Consider the following 14,904-nt stretch of genomic DNA (forward strand, 5'->3'; position numbering starts at 1 on the left):
TAATAATAATAATTAATTTCCTGTTTTGGTGTTACTGTTCCTTTAAGTAGTCCAAAAAGAGTCCAAAATCCTTAATCGATTGTCCTGAAACGTCCAAGGTGAAATATCCAACTAGAGTTCAAGTAAACTTGAACATATCACACAAGGTAGACAGAATAATAAGTGCACTAGTGTGACTGAAAAATATAAAATAAGTATATCTTCGACATGCTAATAGTTATGATGGCCAGCACTGTAAGGAAGTTGAACACCGCCAATACATTCTCTCTTTTGATTATTTCATGTATTATTCTGCTATACAGTGCTGTGTACACAAGTAGCACTTTATAATTAAAAATATGCATACATGTTACTATTGGCTCATACCATGGCTTAGCAGCTTCACTCCTGGATTGAATAGATAATAAGGGGGTCCTGACATGCACAGAGCCTCTATCAGAAATTGGGTCCTTTAGTCAGAAGTAGGATCAACAGTCCATGCTCCCTAGTGCCAGGAGGTAACATGGTGATTTGAATCCTCAGACTGGGGGACTGATAAACAACCCCTTTCATATTACAGGTGAAATTAGGCATGGTCCCATGGTTTACATCAAAACTAATAATTTACTATGTTCTTCCAATTTACTATGTTCTTCTAAAGGTTAATAATCTGCTTCTTATGTTAAAGGAGAAGGAAAGGTTAAAACTGAGTAAGCTTTATCAGAAAGGTCTATATAAATACACCAGTAAACCCTCAAAGTAATGCTGCTCTGAGTCCTCTGTCAAAAGAAACATCACATTTCTTTCCTTCTATTGTGTACTCATGGGCTTATGTATCAACTTCCTGTTTTCAGCTTAAACCTCCAGGGCTTGGGCTTGAACATGCTCAGTTTGCTCCCTATCCCCTCCTTTCTCCACCCTCCCTCCTCCCCTCCTTGCTGTAATCTGATCTCAGAGCTATGAGTGAGCAGGGAGAGACTCAGGCAGTAAGTGATGTCACACCAAGCTAATATGGCAGCTGCTATCCTAAACAAACATTTTTTGATATTTAATTCTAAAATCTGGCATGGGCTAGACATATTGTAATTTTCCCAGCTGCCCCCAGGCATGTGACTTGTGCTCTGATAAACTTCAGTCACTCTTTACTACTGTACTGCAAGTTGGAGTGATATCGCCCCCCCTTCCTTCCCCCCCCAGCAGCTTAACAACAGAACAATGGGAAGGTAACCAGATAACCGCTCCCTAACACAACATAACATGTACCCAGCTCCCTCGTAGATCTAAGAACAACACTCAATAGTAAAATCCAGGTCCCACTGCGACACACTCAGTTACATTGAGTAGGAGAAACAACAGCCTGCCAGAAAGCAGTTCCATCCTAAAGTGCTGGCTCTTTCTGAAAGCACATGACCAGGCAAAATGACCTGAGATGCACCTACACACCAATATTACAACTAAAAAAAAAATACACTTGTTGAGTTAGGAATGTCATTTTACATGGTAGAGTAAATTGTTTGCAGCGTAAACAGTGTAATTTAGAAATAAAAATGACATCATAAAAATCATGACAGAATCCCTTTAAGTAACAACTGAGTTACGGTGTGCACTTGTTGAGAAGACATAATGGATTTATAGAAGTAACCGATAATTTAATTTTGTTCTAATGTGCTCTCCATTCATTCCACAATTACTCAGTCCAACAGGCTCCAGTGTTGCGTATAAAAGGCCTTTGCGCATAGCTGAATTCAAACAAATCGGGTCCTGTGAACTTGATTCCTCTACTGCTGCTCTTGAAACTTACACCTATATACCTGCTAGGGATTCTTTATATATCCCTTACAGCTCCATGCATAAAATGACATGAGTTTGATTTATATACACTTCTTAAATTCCTTAGTGTAGATACGCTACATTAGGGAAATAGAATGAACCACTATGAGGAGTATGGAATGATATCGGTGTTAATATAAAATTAGATGCATTTCAGTTCAGCATCTGTGTGTTTTATGGATATTTATCAAGTATAAGTGCCTCTATTACAGGCATTTTAGAATTTGGGCAGACTACAGGCACAGCATTATATAAGTGCTTGGATGTGGCAAAAATGTTCAAGTTGGCCCATTGTGGCTTCTCAGAACAATGTGCTTAACCCCATAATGCCAGTAAATCTGTAGGGGGCATGCAGCTTTAAGTGAGTCTGACTTTGGGACTGCTAAACTGCCTCTTTGTTGTTGGTGATACACCCATATGCAAGAATCATATTTAAACGGGAACTATCCCGAAAAATATAATATTAGCTTCAGCATATTAAAATAAGAAACTTTCTAAATATAATCAATTAAAAATTCTGTACCGTTTCTGAAATAATCAAGTTTATATTCACTATTCCTCTCTCAGCCTCTGTTTCTCTTCATTCTCTCTTCATGCAGCAGTTGGGTGTCAGATATTCATTGACCGTTAGATATATATATATCAATATATCTTATAGCGGGGCTCCTTTTGCCTAGATTTTGTTAGATTTTGTTTGTACTGGAATCAGTTATTTGAGTGAGCTCTAATACATCTGCTAGGAAAGGAGCCCCCCTATAAGATATATTGGATCATTCATCTGACACCCAACTGCTGCATGAAGACAGAATGAAGAGAAACAGAATAGGAATAGTGAATATATTTCAGAAACAATGGAGAATTTTCTTACTTCAGTATGAAGAAGCTTATATTACATTTTCATTTTTGCGATGGTTCCCCTTTAATTTAAATGCATACAGTCACTGAGCACAAAATAATGTTTCTTCAAATATAGTCATAGACCCAACCAGCAGTGGAAATGCCAGGGAACCTTGTAATCGTTTTAATGATATAAACTATGGTAAAATATATTGTTAAATAGGAAATTGATGTGCTCCATGCTTTCTGGCCTAATGCCACCCCCGTTACCACTTGCCATTGTTGTGTTCTGTTTGAGTTGACGGTGGCCATCGCTATTGTATAAAGTATGCTCTCTGCAATAGAAAAGCTGTATTATATTCCTTTAAATTACTGGGGGGTTTATTCTTGCATACACTACTGTAGCCTAACTACTAGAGGCCTGTGTTAATATCTGTAGGGCATCCTAAAACAGCAATCCATTGTTGTTCCCTTGTGTTGCTGCAGTGGATGCAAGTTTGCTTATAGAATCCATAGAAACTAATGGTAAAGAAGTGCCAGCATGGGGATTTCTTCGGACTATATGCAATGTAACAGCAATGCTGTAGTGTGTAGTTGCCCTTTAAAACCCTAAGCTAGCCTGGGGCACAGCTCATAATCTGTACATGGATATACTGTAACTAATACTGAGCACAAATCAAAAAGCCAGTTGTAGTGGCCCTTTAATATAGGTATTGTTTATGTTCTTTGGTTCAAAATCCTCTCTTAATTGTTTTGGATAGAATTACTATGAAAATTGTAATGGATGCTCTGCTCATTTTGGAAGGCTTAGCAGTGCTTACCACCCCATCCTTTATTAAATGTTGATCCATGGTTAGTGAGAGAGTGCAGACATTGGGGTTTTTTTTTTTTCATGTCTGTCCCTTTTGAATTTTTTTGGAAAAGATGGTATCTCCTATGCATAATGTCTGATTTAACCGCCTAAAGGTTTTCATATAATTAAAAGGTTTTTAATACCTTCATATATTCTGATGCAAATGATTGAATCTCCTATGTTTTATGGGTGTGGAGCCGCCTCACTAGTTTATCTTGTGACTAATGAACATAATAGGACATCAAAAGGGGACGATTTGAGACAATTTTTGTAGCTCAAAAACTGCAAGAAATTTGCCCAATGTGCTATAGGCTTCAATTATTTATCTGTTATTTGTTGTTCAGGATAATTCTTTTCATACATCTGTTCGGCATGCTTTAAATTGAACTTGGGTGCAAGAAGATGATCCTGCGTCACAAAGTTAGGATCATTCTGCAGGCCTATGGACACCAATCAGTTGAGGACCACATCAATGTGCCAATTTGGTCCTTATCTGATGGGATTTTCAAATTTGCCAAATAGATACCTTCCAAATCATTACTCTGGAGGGGCTTTTATATTTATGGCAACCTTTGTTATGTGATTCAAATGTAATAAGCCTAATTTTGCAGCATCTAGCACATTTCATGGATACAGTAGCCATCCCTAATGCCCCTGTCACATAGGTGGGTTGAACACTTCTCCCCTAAACAAAAAACCCACTATTATACTGTTTTATCTGTGAAAAGTGCCCTGTCTGGTGCACATGGAGCAGACCTCAAGAGAACATTTTTGTGTGGAGTTCCAATTGTTGCTACTCGTTTTGACTGGTGCTGTTTTGTGGCATTGTGTGCCAAGAGTCTCACTTAATTATTATTAGCTTTCCATTTTTTCAATCTAGTTTTTATTTCAGTTATAACTACAAAAGCTGTAAAAACTTAAAGGGATCCTGTCATCGGAAAACATGTTTTTTTTCAAAACGCATCAGTTAATAGTGCTACTCCAGCAGAATTCTGCACTGAAATCCATTTCTCAAAAGAGCAAACAGATTTTTTTATATTCAATTTTGAAATCTGACATGGGGCTAGACATTTTGTCAATTTCCCAGCTGCCCCTGGTCATGTGACTTGTGCCTGCACTTTAGGAGAGAAATGCTTTGTGGCAGGCTGCTGTTTTTCCTTCTCAATGTAACTGAATGTGTCTCAGTGGGACATGGGTTTTTACTATTGAGTGTTGTTCTTAGATCTACCAGGCAGCTGTTATCTTGTGTTAGGGAGCTGCTATCTGGTTACCTTCCCATTGTTCTTTTGTTTGGCTGCTGGGGGGAAAAAGGGAGGGGGTGATATCACTCCAACTTGCAGTACAGCAGTAAAGAGTGATTGAAGTTTATCAGAGCACAAGTCACATGACTTGGGCAGCTGGGAAATTGACAATATGTCTAGCCCCATGTCAGATTTCAAAATTGAATATAAAAAAATCTGTTTGCTCTTTTGAGAAATGGATTTCAGTGCAGAATTCTGCCGGAGCAGCACTATTAACTGATTCATTTTGAATTTTTTTTTTTTTCCCATGACAGTATCCCTTTAATAGAGAATAGGAGATGACCTTATGTAACATTTTAATTATACTTTTTAAAGTGCACTGATCCATTGGAAAAGAATCAATATAATTTGGTTAGGTATTAGCTACTGGTTTGCACTAGGCAAGAATAAATCTGTAGTGTGATGTTCCTGATTCGCAGGCAACTCTGATTTTTCTGTAATGATCAGCTTAGTACACCATGCTGCAAGCATGAGACTATCATCATCATCATCAGTGATGCCATGGGAATGCCCTCTTGGAGTGTCCCGAGGGCTCCTGGATGATGGAAGGAAACATGATATCATAAATGTCATCAAAAGAATAGACCCAGCAGCTGGTCACCCATTTATCATCTTTCATGGGCAATTAAAATATGCCAGTGTTGTTATCTGATATGTAGCATCCTCAGATCAGGCTCTCTAATTGGATCACATTCACTTATAAGTATGTTAGTGTTCATTAAATCAAATAGTTACAGTCACAACTGGTAGAGCGAATATTCAATTTCAGTACTAGTCATAAAGTTGCCAGTGTGAACCAGCCAAGTAATTGTGATTTTCTTAAATATAACATTTAGCATTCTTTTATAGAAATATAGACATAGGTCATACTTAATTCAATTTGCATTCTTAAATATAACAAAATGAAACACCCTCAGCAGGGCAAGTAAGGGTGATTTGATAGACTAGAAATAAGCTTAAATATGTAGTATAATTACAGTGTTTGTTTTGTATTCATATTATTGCCAGTTTATGGTAATGATGTCTGGACTGCCCTGCAGCCACCTCTCTTCTAAGATCTTGTAGAGAGACATGCTAGCAACCATGCCAATAAACTTAGCTATGGTTTTATTTTGCAGCCTCATAGCAATTGAATGTTACATTGTAACTTAAAGGGCACCAATCATGACCAAAATCATTTACTAAGTAATTACACTATGTGAAAGTTCAAGAAATCTGATTTTTAAAACAGAATTGTTTGTATAATGTAAATGATCAGCTCACTATTCCTTCTGCAAGATCTCCCCTATCTCCCCTGCAGTTCTAGCTGAGGCAGCCATCTTGGATTTCACTGGCTCCTCCTACCTATATCTTCCCAGCCAACTGTAGCTCTGAAATCTCGCACATGCTCAGTTGAAATTCCTTGCTTGCTTATCAACCCTTCTAAGCTATTTTCAAATCAGCCAAACCTGTGTGTTAGCTGCTGTTCAGTAGTGCTGCCCCCTGCTGGAAGTTACTGTGTGCCCTTCATTTGCATAATAACATCACCAGCAGGGGACAAGATAGGGAAATCTCCTGATACTTCTAGTGGAGGAGTTTACTTAAACAAGGCATTCTGGGTAGAATACTCAAAGCAGAGTTACAATCTGAGCATGCTCCTGAAATTTGCATATTAGAGTCTCTGCTATAGTCACAGTATGGCCTCCCTCAGTGAAAGAACCCATTTGACAAAGTAAGGGATTTTTTTAAAACCTGCAGTTTTTTCAAAAATCTATATATGTAGTTTGATTAAACGTGTTTAGCTTGTACTGGTCAGATTGTTAATATGTGTTTGATTTTGGCTGTGATAGGTGCCCTTTAAAGGGGACCTGTCACCCAAAACAATTGTTCAAAATCCTATTTTATCACATTAGTCAAGCAAAAGGAACTTTAATTACACTGTATAAATTATTTAAATCTTAGTTCCTTCAGTCTGGGAACTCATAATTATAGCAAGCAGGCAGGAGCCATTTTGTGGACACTGTTAATAAGACAAGTCTTGTATCATCTCAGAATCTTGTTTGTGCACCAGAATGGGGGACCTGATGTCCATCCCCGTGCCCTGGCTACACAATTAAAGGAGAAGGAAACCCTTTTGCAAAAAATGGATACCAGTTAAAATGTTCCTACATAGAATCCTTACCTACATTTATATCCCATTTAAATGAGGCACATTCATTTGATGGTGTTACCTGTCCTTTTAAGAGTTGTATATTCCCAGTTGTTTTATTTTTAGAGGTGATGCTTAAAATGTTGCAATACTGTATTTTTATATTGTACTGTATTGTAATACTGTAGAATATTATGTTAGAATTACACTATCCTAAACAAGTCTTTGGAAGACCAGACAAAAGTAATTTGGTTAAATATTTTATTTTTGTATTGTTATTATACATCTACATTTTTATTTTACATTTTGTTTCTTTCAATAATGCAGGAAACCTCTCACCTTCCTGCCTCGATTCTCCTGGCACAACACAAAGGCAGATCAGTTCAATTAGAAATGCAGGCGGAAAAGCTGAAATCCTTTAAAACTGATACATTTTCCACTGGAATCAAAAAAGTAAGTCTGACTAAAATTGTTCATAGTGTAGATACCTGTAAAGTTTATAACAATGTATTTGTGATAACTTTGTGTATGGCAGAACCATCACTTTCTTCTACAAAGAGTTCCCATCCCTATGTTTATCAGATATCTGCTGATTTGTTCTTAGCAGGGAACTGGTAATTTCCACATTACATTACATTACAAGCAATCTAGAATTGTCATTGTAAGCCTGGAGACACATAGGGCCGAACCTGCAGCCTAAAACCACAGTGGTCTCCTTTCTTTAGACTATATTTGTACTTTTAACCCACCACTTCAAATATATAAATATTGCTATACCTGTGTAACTCATCAGGGGTTGGGATAGATAAAAAAGTTAAAGGGATTCTATCTTGATTTTTATGATTTAGTTTTTATTCCTAAATTACACTGTTTACACTTATAAACAATATAACATTTCATTCCTGAACCACCAAGTGTATTTAGTTATAATATTGGTGTGTAGGTGCATCTCAGGTCATTTTGCCTGGTCATGTGATTTCAGGAAGAGCCAGCACTTTAGGATGGAACTGCTTTTTGGTTGTTTCTCCTACTCAAAGTAACTGAATGTGTGTCAGTGGGACCTGGATTTTACTATTGAGTGCTGTTCTTAGATCTACCAGGGAGCTGTTATCTGGTTACCTTCCCACTGTTCAGTTGTTAGGCTGCTGGGGGGAAATGGAGGGGGGGTGATATCACTCCAACTTGCAGTAAAGAGTGACTGAAATTTATCAAAGCACACGTCACATGACTGGGGGCAGCTGGGAAACTGATAATATGTCTAGCCCCGTGTCAGATTTTAAAATTGAATATAAGAAAATCTGTATGGTCTTTTGAAAAATGGATTTCAGTTCAGAATTCTGCTGGAGCAGCACTATTAACTGATGTGTTTTGGAAAAAAAAACATGTTTTCCCATGACAGTATCCCTTTTCAGCTTCAGCTTGTCAATAGCAGCAATGATCCAGGACTTCAAACTTGTCACAGGGGGTCACCATCTTGGAAAGTGTCTGTGACACTCACATGCTCAGTGGGCTCTGATTGGCTGTTGAGAAGCTAAGCTTAGGGCTCGTCACTAATTATCCAGCAGAAAATTAGCTTCCCTGCCTGTAATATAAGCTGATGCTACAGGGCTGATTATTAAATTCTGATGCTAATTGCACTGGTCTCTGTGCTATCATGTAGTAATTATCTGTATTAATTACTAATCAGCCTTATATTGTGACATTTCTATTCTATGTGTACTGTATATTGTGAGTGGCTCCCTAAGCTCAGTAAGTGACAGCAGCACAGAGCATGTGCAGTGAATCAGCAGAAAAGAAGATGGGGAGCTACTGGGGCATCTTTGGAGACACAGATCTTTACTGCTAAAGGGCTTTGGTTGCCTGGGGCTGGTACAGAAGCCCAAAACATAATGTACAACAATTCTAGCTACTTCTTTAGTTTAACTTTCCTTGTACTTTAAGTACCAGTCAATATTTCCTGTTTCATAAGTTTTAAAGACCCAGGCATAGGTCACTGATATACAGTAGGTGTATCCTTGTAGTATTTGTTTAAAGCTTTTGTGAATACTATAATAGACCCTTTTGAAGTATGTGCTGCGCATATGTTAGCATTAGTCATTGCTTTAGAAAGTATTCATTATCTTCCATCATAGAGAGATTAATGATTAACTGTCTGAAGACTATTAATGATTAATTGTGTACACAGAAGGACCTGCAACTGCTTCTGGGAATATAGTTCATTAAAAGATTACTTGAACTCCATGACCCACTACAGGAAATAATAATAAAAAAAAAAAGTTATTTAAATATAAATAAAAGAAGTGTTGATCCTAGTAAACATGTAAATCAAAGAAAAGGTCTGTAGCACTCCGCATCTGTGTTTTTTTAACTGCTAAAAAGTGTCCAATGGCAGCAGTCTAGTGTGTCATTTGCTTAAAGAGTATTTAACTCTTAGGGGCAGATTTATTAAGGGTCAAATTGAAAATTCTAATTCTAATTTTCTAATTTTTTTTATGGCCAAAACTGTCCAATTCGACTAGGGAATTAATTTTCAAGATTTATCAAAGTCTGGCCCTTTAAGAATTCCAATTCGACTATTCGCCACCTTAAACCTGCCTGATTCCTGTATAAGTCAATGGGAGAGGTCCATTGACCAATTTGAAGATGTTTGGAGCCTTCATGACATTCGTTTTTTTCATAGCAACAATGATCCTGGACTGCAAACTTGTCACAGGGGGTCACCATCTTGGAAAGTGTCTGTGACACTCACATGCTCAGTGGGCTCTGATTGGCTGTTGAGAAGCTAAGCTTAGGGCTCGTCACTAATTATCCAGCAGAAAATGAGCTTCCCTGGCTGTAATATAAGCTGATGCTACAGGTTTGCTGATTATTAAATTCTGATGCTAATTGCACTGGTTTCTGTGCTGCCATGTAGTAATTATCTGTATTAATTACTAATCAGCCTTATATTGTGACATTTCTATTCTATGTGTACTGTATATTGTGAGTGGGTCCCTAAGCTCAGTAAGAGACAGCAGCACAGAGCATGTGCAGTGAATCAGCAGAAAAGAAGATGGGGAGCTACTGGGGCATCTTTGGAAACACAGATCTTTACTGCTAAAGTGTTGTGGTTGCCTTGGGCTGGTACAGAAGCCCAAAACATAATGTATACGGTTGCTACCTTTTCTGGAAAAAAATACCGGCCTTCCTATAAATCTATCTTTTTTTCCCTATTAATAACATTGGGATCAACCATCATTTTTATTGGCCAGGCCGTTAAAATACCGGCCAGATGGCAACCCTATGTACAGAGCCCAAAATCTGGTATTCCCGACTTCTACACAAGTTAGTCCCATTGCATGCTGGGTATTGTAGTCTTACATTAAACTTGGAATTTTGCAAATTACATTACCCAACATGCATTGGGAGAGTCAGGCTTGGCACATTTGGACAAGAAAAAACTTTGGCTGGTTTCCAAAGTAGAAACTAGCCAAAGGTCCAAAAAGTAGCCAAAAATCCTTTAAGTCAAGTCCAAACTGACACCAAATTGATTGTTCTCTCTATTCTTTGCTGGTTGATGCTAAAATTAACATTTGTTTATTCAAATGTTACTATATCCCTATTAATATAGATATCTAAGGTGGCACCTTATTCGACAGAATGTGTACAGTTGATGGGTGTATATACAGTATCTAATATAAAGATTACGTGCAAATATTGACCAATACAGGAGGTAAATGAGGCCCTGCTCAATAGAACTTGCTCCTTATAATGTGTTTCACCTCTCCACTCAAAATATAAACTTTTTAGTTGATTTTGAAATCCATATTTGTTATTATTAAACATAGAAGTATATTGCCCCAATTTTTTCAATTGGATAGGCTTATAGGGGGATACTAATGCAACTACTGTTCTGTGATATCTTTGCACAGGTGATTGTTTCTGCGTATACTTTGCCTGTATAATTTGATATTCATTCTTTCCAATTGGGCATGTTGCCATTGACAACAAGTCATGTGCCCTTTGGACATCAGGTTATAGGGCAGGATTCCACCGCGATTTGCTGCATTGTGCAAAAACGCAGGCGTCACATCGGATGCAACGGAAATAAGGTAAGTAATTCTATTGTCGGATCGTGTTGCAGCGTTGATGCGACACAACTGTCAGATGCAGACGTGCTGCGTCTGCATCTGACAGCCGTGTCGCGCCGCATCAACAATGCGCAGTGGATGGCGTCGGAATCGTCGGTGGAGTCCTGCCCATAGTCCCTGAAAAACAGAGCTTTATATAAGGTTGGAACTGCCAGCTAAGTCAGTTCCATCATCAGAAACTATAAAAACAAGGCAAGAAGGGAATAATTCTAAATTAAATTCTTCATATGTAGAGAAATAACAAGACAACGTAAAATTGAAGGCATGTAAATTTTAACTTAAAACTGTATTTTACAGAAAATGTGTTTTCTTCCTGTGCTTTTAAATGTTCTTATCAATTGTGAAATACATTAATGTAGTTGCAGAAGAGAAACGGACCCTTGTTTTCTCAAAGTAGCTGTTCAAGTAGACCAACGCTTCATCTTAACTTGTTGAGTGTTTGAAGTGTGAGCCAGAAAAAACAGATTTAAAATCAGTCTGTCATCAGATTTCTTGCAGCGCTTGCCAGACCACTGACTTATGACTGACCAGCCTGATTTATTCCCGTCATTTTGTAACTAATTAAAATGTTTGTGAAACACTTGGCCCTTCTGGAAACCCTGATGTTATGAATGTGAAAGTCATAAACGGTGAGAGCTAGGAGCATATAAAGAACAAATGTAAAACCAAATGGGATATTCAAATGTAAAGATAAAATGAAATCTTGTTGATGGACCTTATTTGTGTGATGAGACCATCGCATGTCATACGTCTGCCCATTCCAGTTAATAAAAGGTTCTTTTTAGAAAGTTACAAGGGGCCTGTAATCCCATGAATTTGGTGGAGGTAATGTCTCAGTGGGTATTCATTTCCTGCAAAAGTGTAGAAAAATATTGTGGGTGGGCTAAACGGCTTGTTTATATCCAGCACTTCTGATTCAAATATTGGCAGGGATTATGTACAGAATTGGTGAGCGAGTGCTTTCTGTAGGTTAATCCCTTTTTACGATTACCCAGTGGTTTTCTGTTTGTTCTCAATGGGAAAATATTACGTGGAATGAGGCTTTAAACTAAAGTGTGCTAGCAATCAATTGATTACAGTTAGGCCTATAAATATTTGGACAGAGACAACTTTTTTTCTAATTTTGGTTCTGTACATGACCACAATGAATTTTAAATAAAACAACTCAGGTGCAGTTGAACTGCAGACTTTCAGCTTTAATTCAGTGGGTTGAACAAAAAGATTGCATAAAAATGCGAGGAATTAAAACCTTTTTTTAACACAATCAAGTATTTGGACAGTTGACTCAAAGGCTATTTCATGGGCAGGTGGGGGCAATTCCTTCATTATGTCATTATCAATGAAGCAGATAAAAGCCCTGGAGTTGATTTGAAGGGGGGGGGGTGCTTGTATGTGGAACAGACAACATGCGGTCAAAGGAGCTCTCCATGCAGGTGAAACAAGCCATCCTTAAGCTGCAAAAACAGAAAAAACCCATCTGAGAAATTGCTACAATATTAGAAGTGGCAAAATCTACAGTTTGGTAAATCCTGAGAAAGAAAGAGAAATCACTGGTGAACTCAGCAACGCAAAAAGACCTGGACGTCCACGGAAGACAAAAGTGGTGGATGATCTCAGAATCATTTCCATGGTGAAGAGAAACCCCTTCACAACAGCCAAACAAGTGAACAACAGTCTCCAGGAGGTAGAGTCTCCATATCCAGGTCTACCATAAAGAGAAGACTGCATGAAAGTAAATACAGAGGGTGCACTGCAAGGTACAAGTCACTCATAAGCATCAAGAATAGAAAGGCTACATTGGACTTTGCTAAAAAAACATCTAAAAAAGCCAGCACAGTTCTGGAAAAACATTCTTTGGACAGATGAAACCAAGATCAAACTCTACCAGAATGATGGCAAGAAAAAAGTATGGAGAAGGAGTGGAACAGCTCATGATCCAAAGCATAGCATGTGATGTATAAAACATTTGGGGGGCAGTGTGATGGCTTGGGCGTGCGTGGCTGCCAGTGACACTGGGACACTAGTGTTTATCCATCATGTGACACAGGACAGAAGCACAAGAATGAATTGTGAGCTCTTCAGAGACACTGTCTGCTCAAATCCAGCTAAATGCAGTCACATTGATTGGGAGGCGTTTCATAATGACCCAAAACATACAGCCAAAGCAAACCAGGAGTTTATTAAAGCAAAGAAGTGGAATATTGTTGAATAACCAAGTCAGTCACCTGATCTGAACCCAATTGAGCTGCATTTTCACTTGTTTAAGACTAAGCTTGGGGCAGAAGACCCACAAACAAACAGCAAGTGAAAGCGGCTGCAGTAAAGGCCTGGCAGAGCATTAAAAAGGGGGAAACCCAGAATCTGGTGATGTCCATGAGTTCAAGACTTCAGGCTGTCATTGCCAGCAAAGGGTTTTCAACCAAGTATTGTAATTGAACATTTTATTTTCAGTTTTTTAATTTGTCCAATTACTTGTGAGCCCCTGAAATGAAGTGATTGTGTTAAAAAAGGTTTTAATTCCTCACATTTTTATGCAATCTTTTTGTTCAACCCACTGAATTAAAGCTTGAAAGTCTGCAGTTCAACTGCATCTGAGTTGTTTCATTTAAAATTCCTTGTGGTAATGTACAGAACCAAAATTGGAAAAAAGTTGTCTCTGTCCAAATATTTATGGGCCTTACTGTATATTCAATTTGCCTTGTGATAGTTTGTTGCTTTCTTGTCGAAGGAAGTGAAGATGGAGATGCAGAACATGAGTAAAGGCCACCGTACATGGGCCAATAAAAGATGCCGACAGACCTAGTTGGCAGCTTATTTGTAGTCAACCTGTACACCGTGGGACAAATACAAAAGGGCAAATTTTTGCCTGCGAAGGCTTTGCCACACATCGCGCCAGATGCCAATTCGCTACCACTACGCTAATTCACTTAAATGGGAAGTTGTGCCTTAAATAACGACAAAAAAGACATGAACCCACCCTAAATTAAATGTGGCATGCCTCTCAAATGGTAAAAAAAAAAAGTTTAACAAACATGTTTTAATAGCTACAATTTTTAAAGACAGTCCTGCTTTAAAATATGAAAAAATGCCACCTTTTTACGTTATATGACTTTTCGGTATACAGGATATGATTTCACTGACATAAGATTGAGGAGGATGTAGCTTCATCTTATCAGTTCATCAGGTCTAAGCTGGTGAAGGAAACTCTGGCGAAAGAGGTAACGTTCTGTAAAATTCCCACTTTAGTGAATTTGCAGAGATACGATCGTTCGCGAAATCCGCCTATTGAAAGGGCACGAAACTGTGATACCAGCAGTCTCTTTCGCTAGCAAATTGTCCTCTACGATGTCCCCTTGGATGGAATCTCTGGCGAAATTTTGCTAGCGACGGCCACTTTGCCCTTTAGTAAATCTGCCCCTATGTGTAGTTGAAATACGGTAACAGTTAAACTACTGAATTAAAATGTTTATTAGAATGTACTGTAATTAACAGAATTCACAGAATGTTACAGTTGTGGAGTAATATGAACTGGTAGAAAAGTCCAGGAGGTTCTCATTAGCAAGAGCGTGCAGTCTTTTAGCTGTCTAATGCGTTCCTTTGAATATGGGGAAATAGTACTTTAGGTTTCAGTATGACTATAGTATAGTTTGTGTAAGTTTATTTATATGGGGTCACTGGAAACGTAGCACTTTTTATTTAATTACAGGGTAAAATAGTTGCAGAAAAGGGAAAAGAAGCACGAGCAGTAGTAAGATACTGTAAGAAGGAGATACCTGCCTAAAAGAGTTATAATTTTAATTTAGTATATTGAGCAGTAGACAGACAGGTGGTATTAATATAAATTAT

The 14,904-nt window shown here is 38.0% G+C and overlaps 1 protein-coding gene across 1 annotated transcript in view; it reads left to right on the top strand.

Annotated features, from left to right (window-relative positions):
* Nucleotides 1-14,904, top strand: part of mnat1.S (MNAT1, CDK activating kinase assembly factor S homeolog) — a 76,857-nt gene that overhangs the window by 19,527 nt on the left and 42,426 nt on the right. The window contains 1 exon segment of the mRNA XM_018233681.2: nt 7,256-7,381. Coding sequence (XP_018089170.2) covers nt 7,256-7,381 — 126 coding nt within the window.

Source organism: Xenopus laevis, chromosome 8S, assembly GCF_017654675.1.
Source record: "Xenopus laevis strain J_2021 chromosome 8S, Xenopus_laevis_v10.1, whole genome shotgun sequence".
In the NCBI taxonomy this organism is placed as follows: Eukaryota; Metazoa; Chordata; class Amphibia; order Anura; family Pipidae; genus Xenopus; species Xenopus laevis.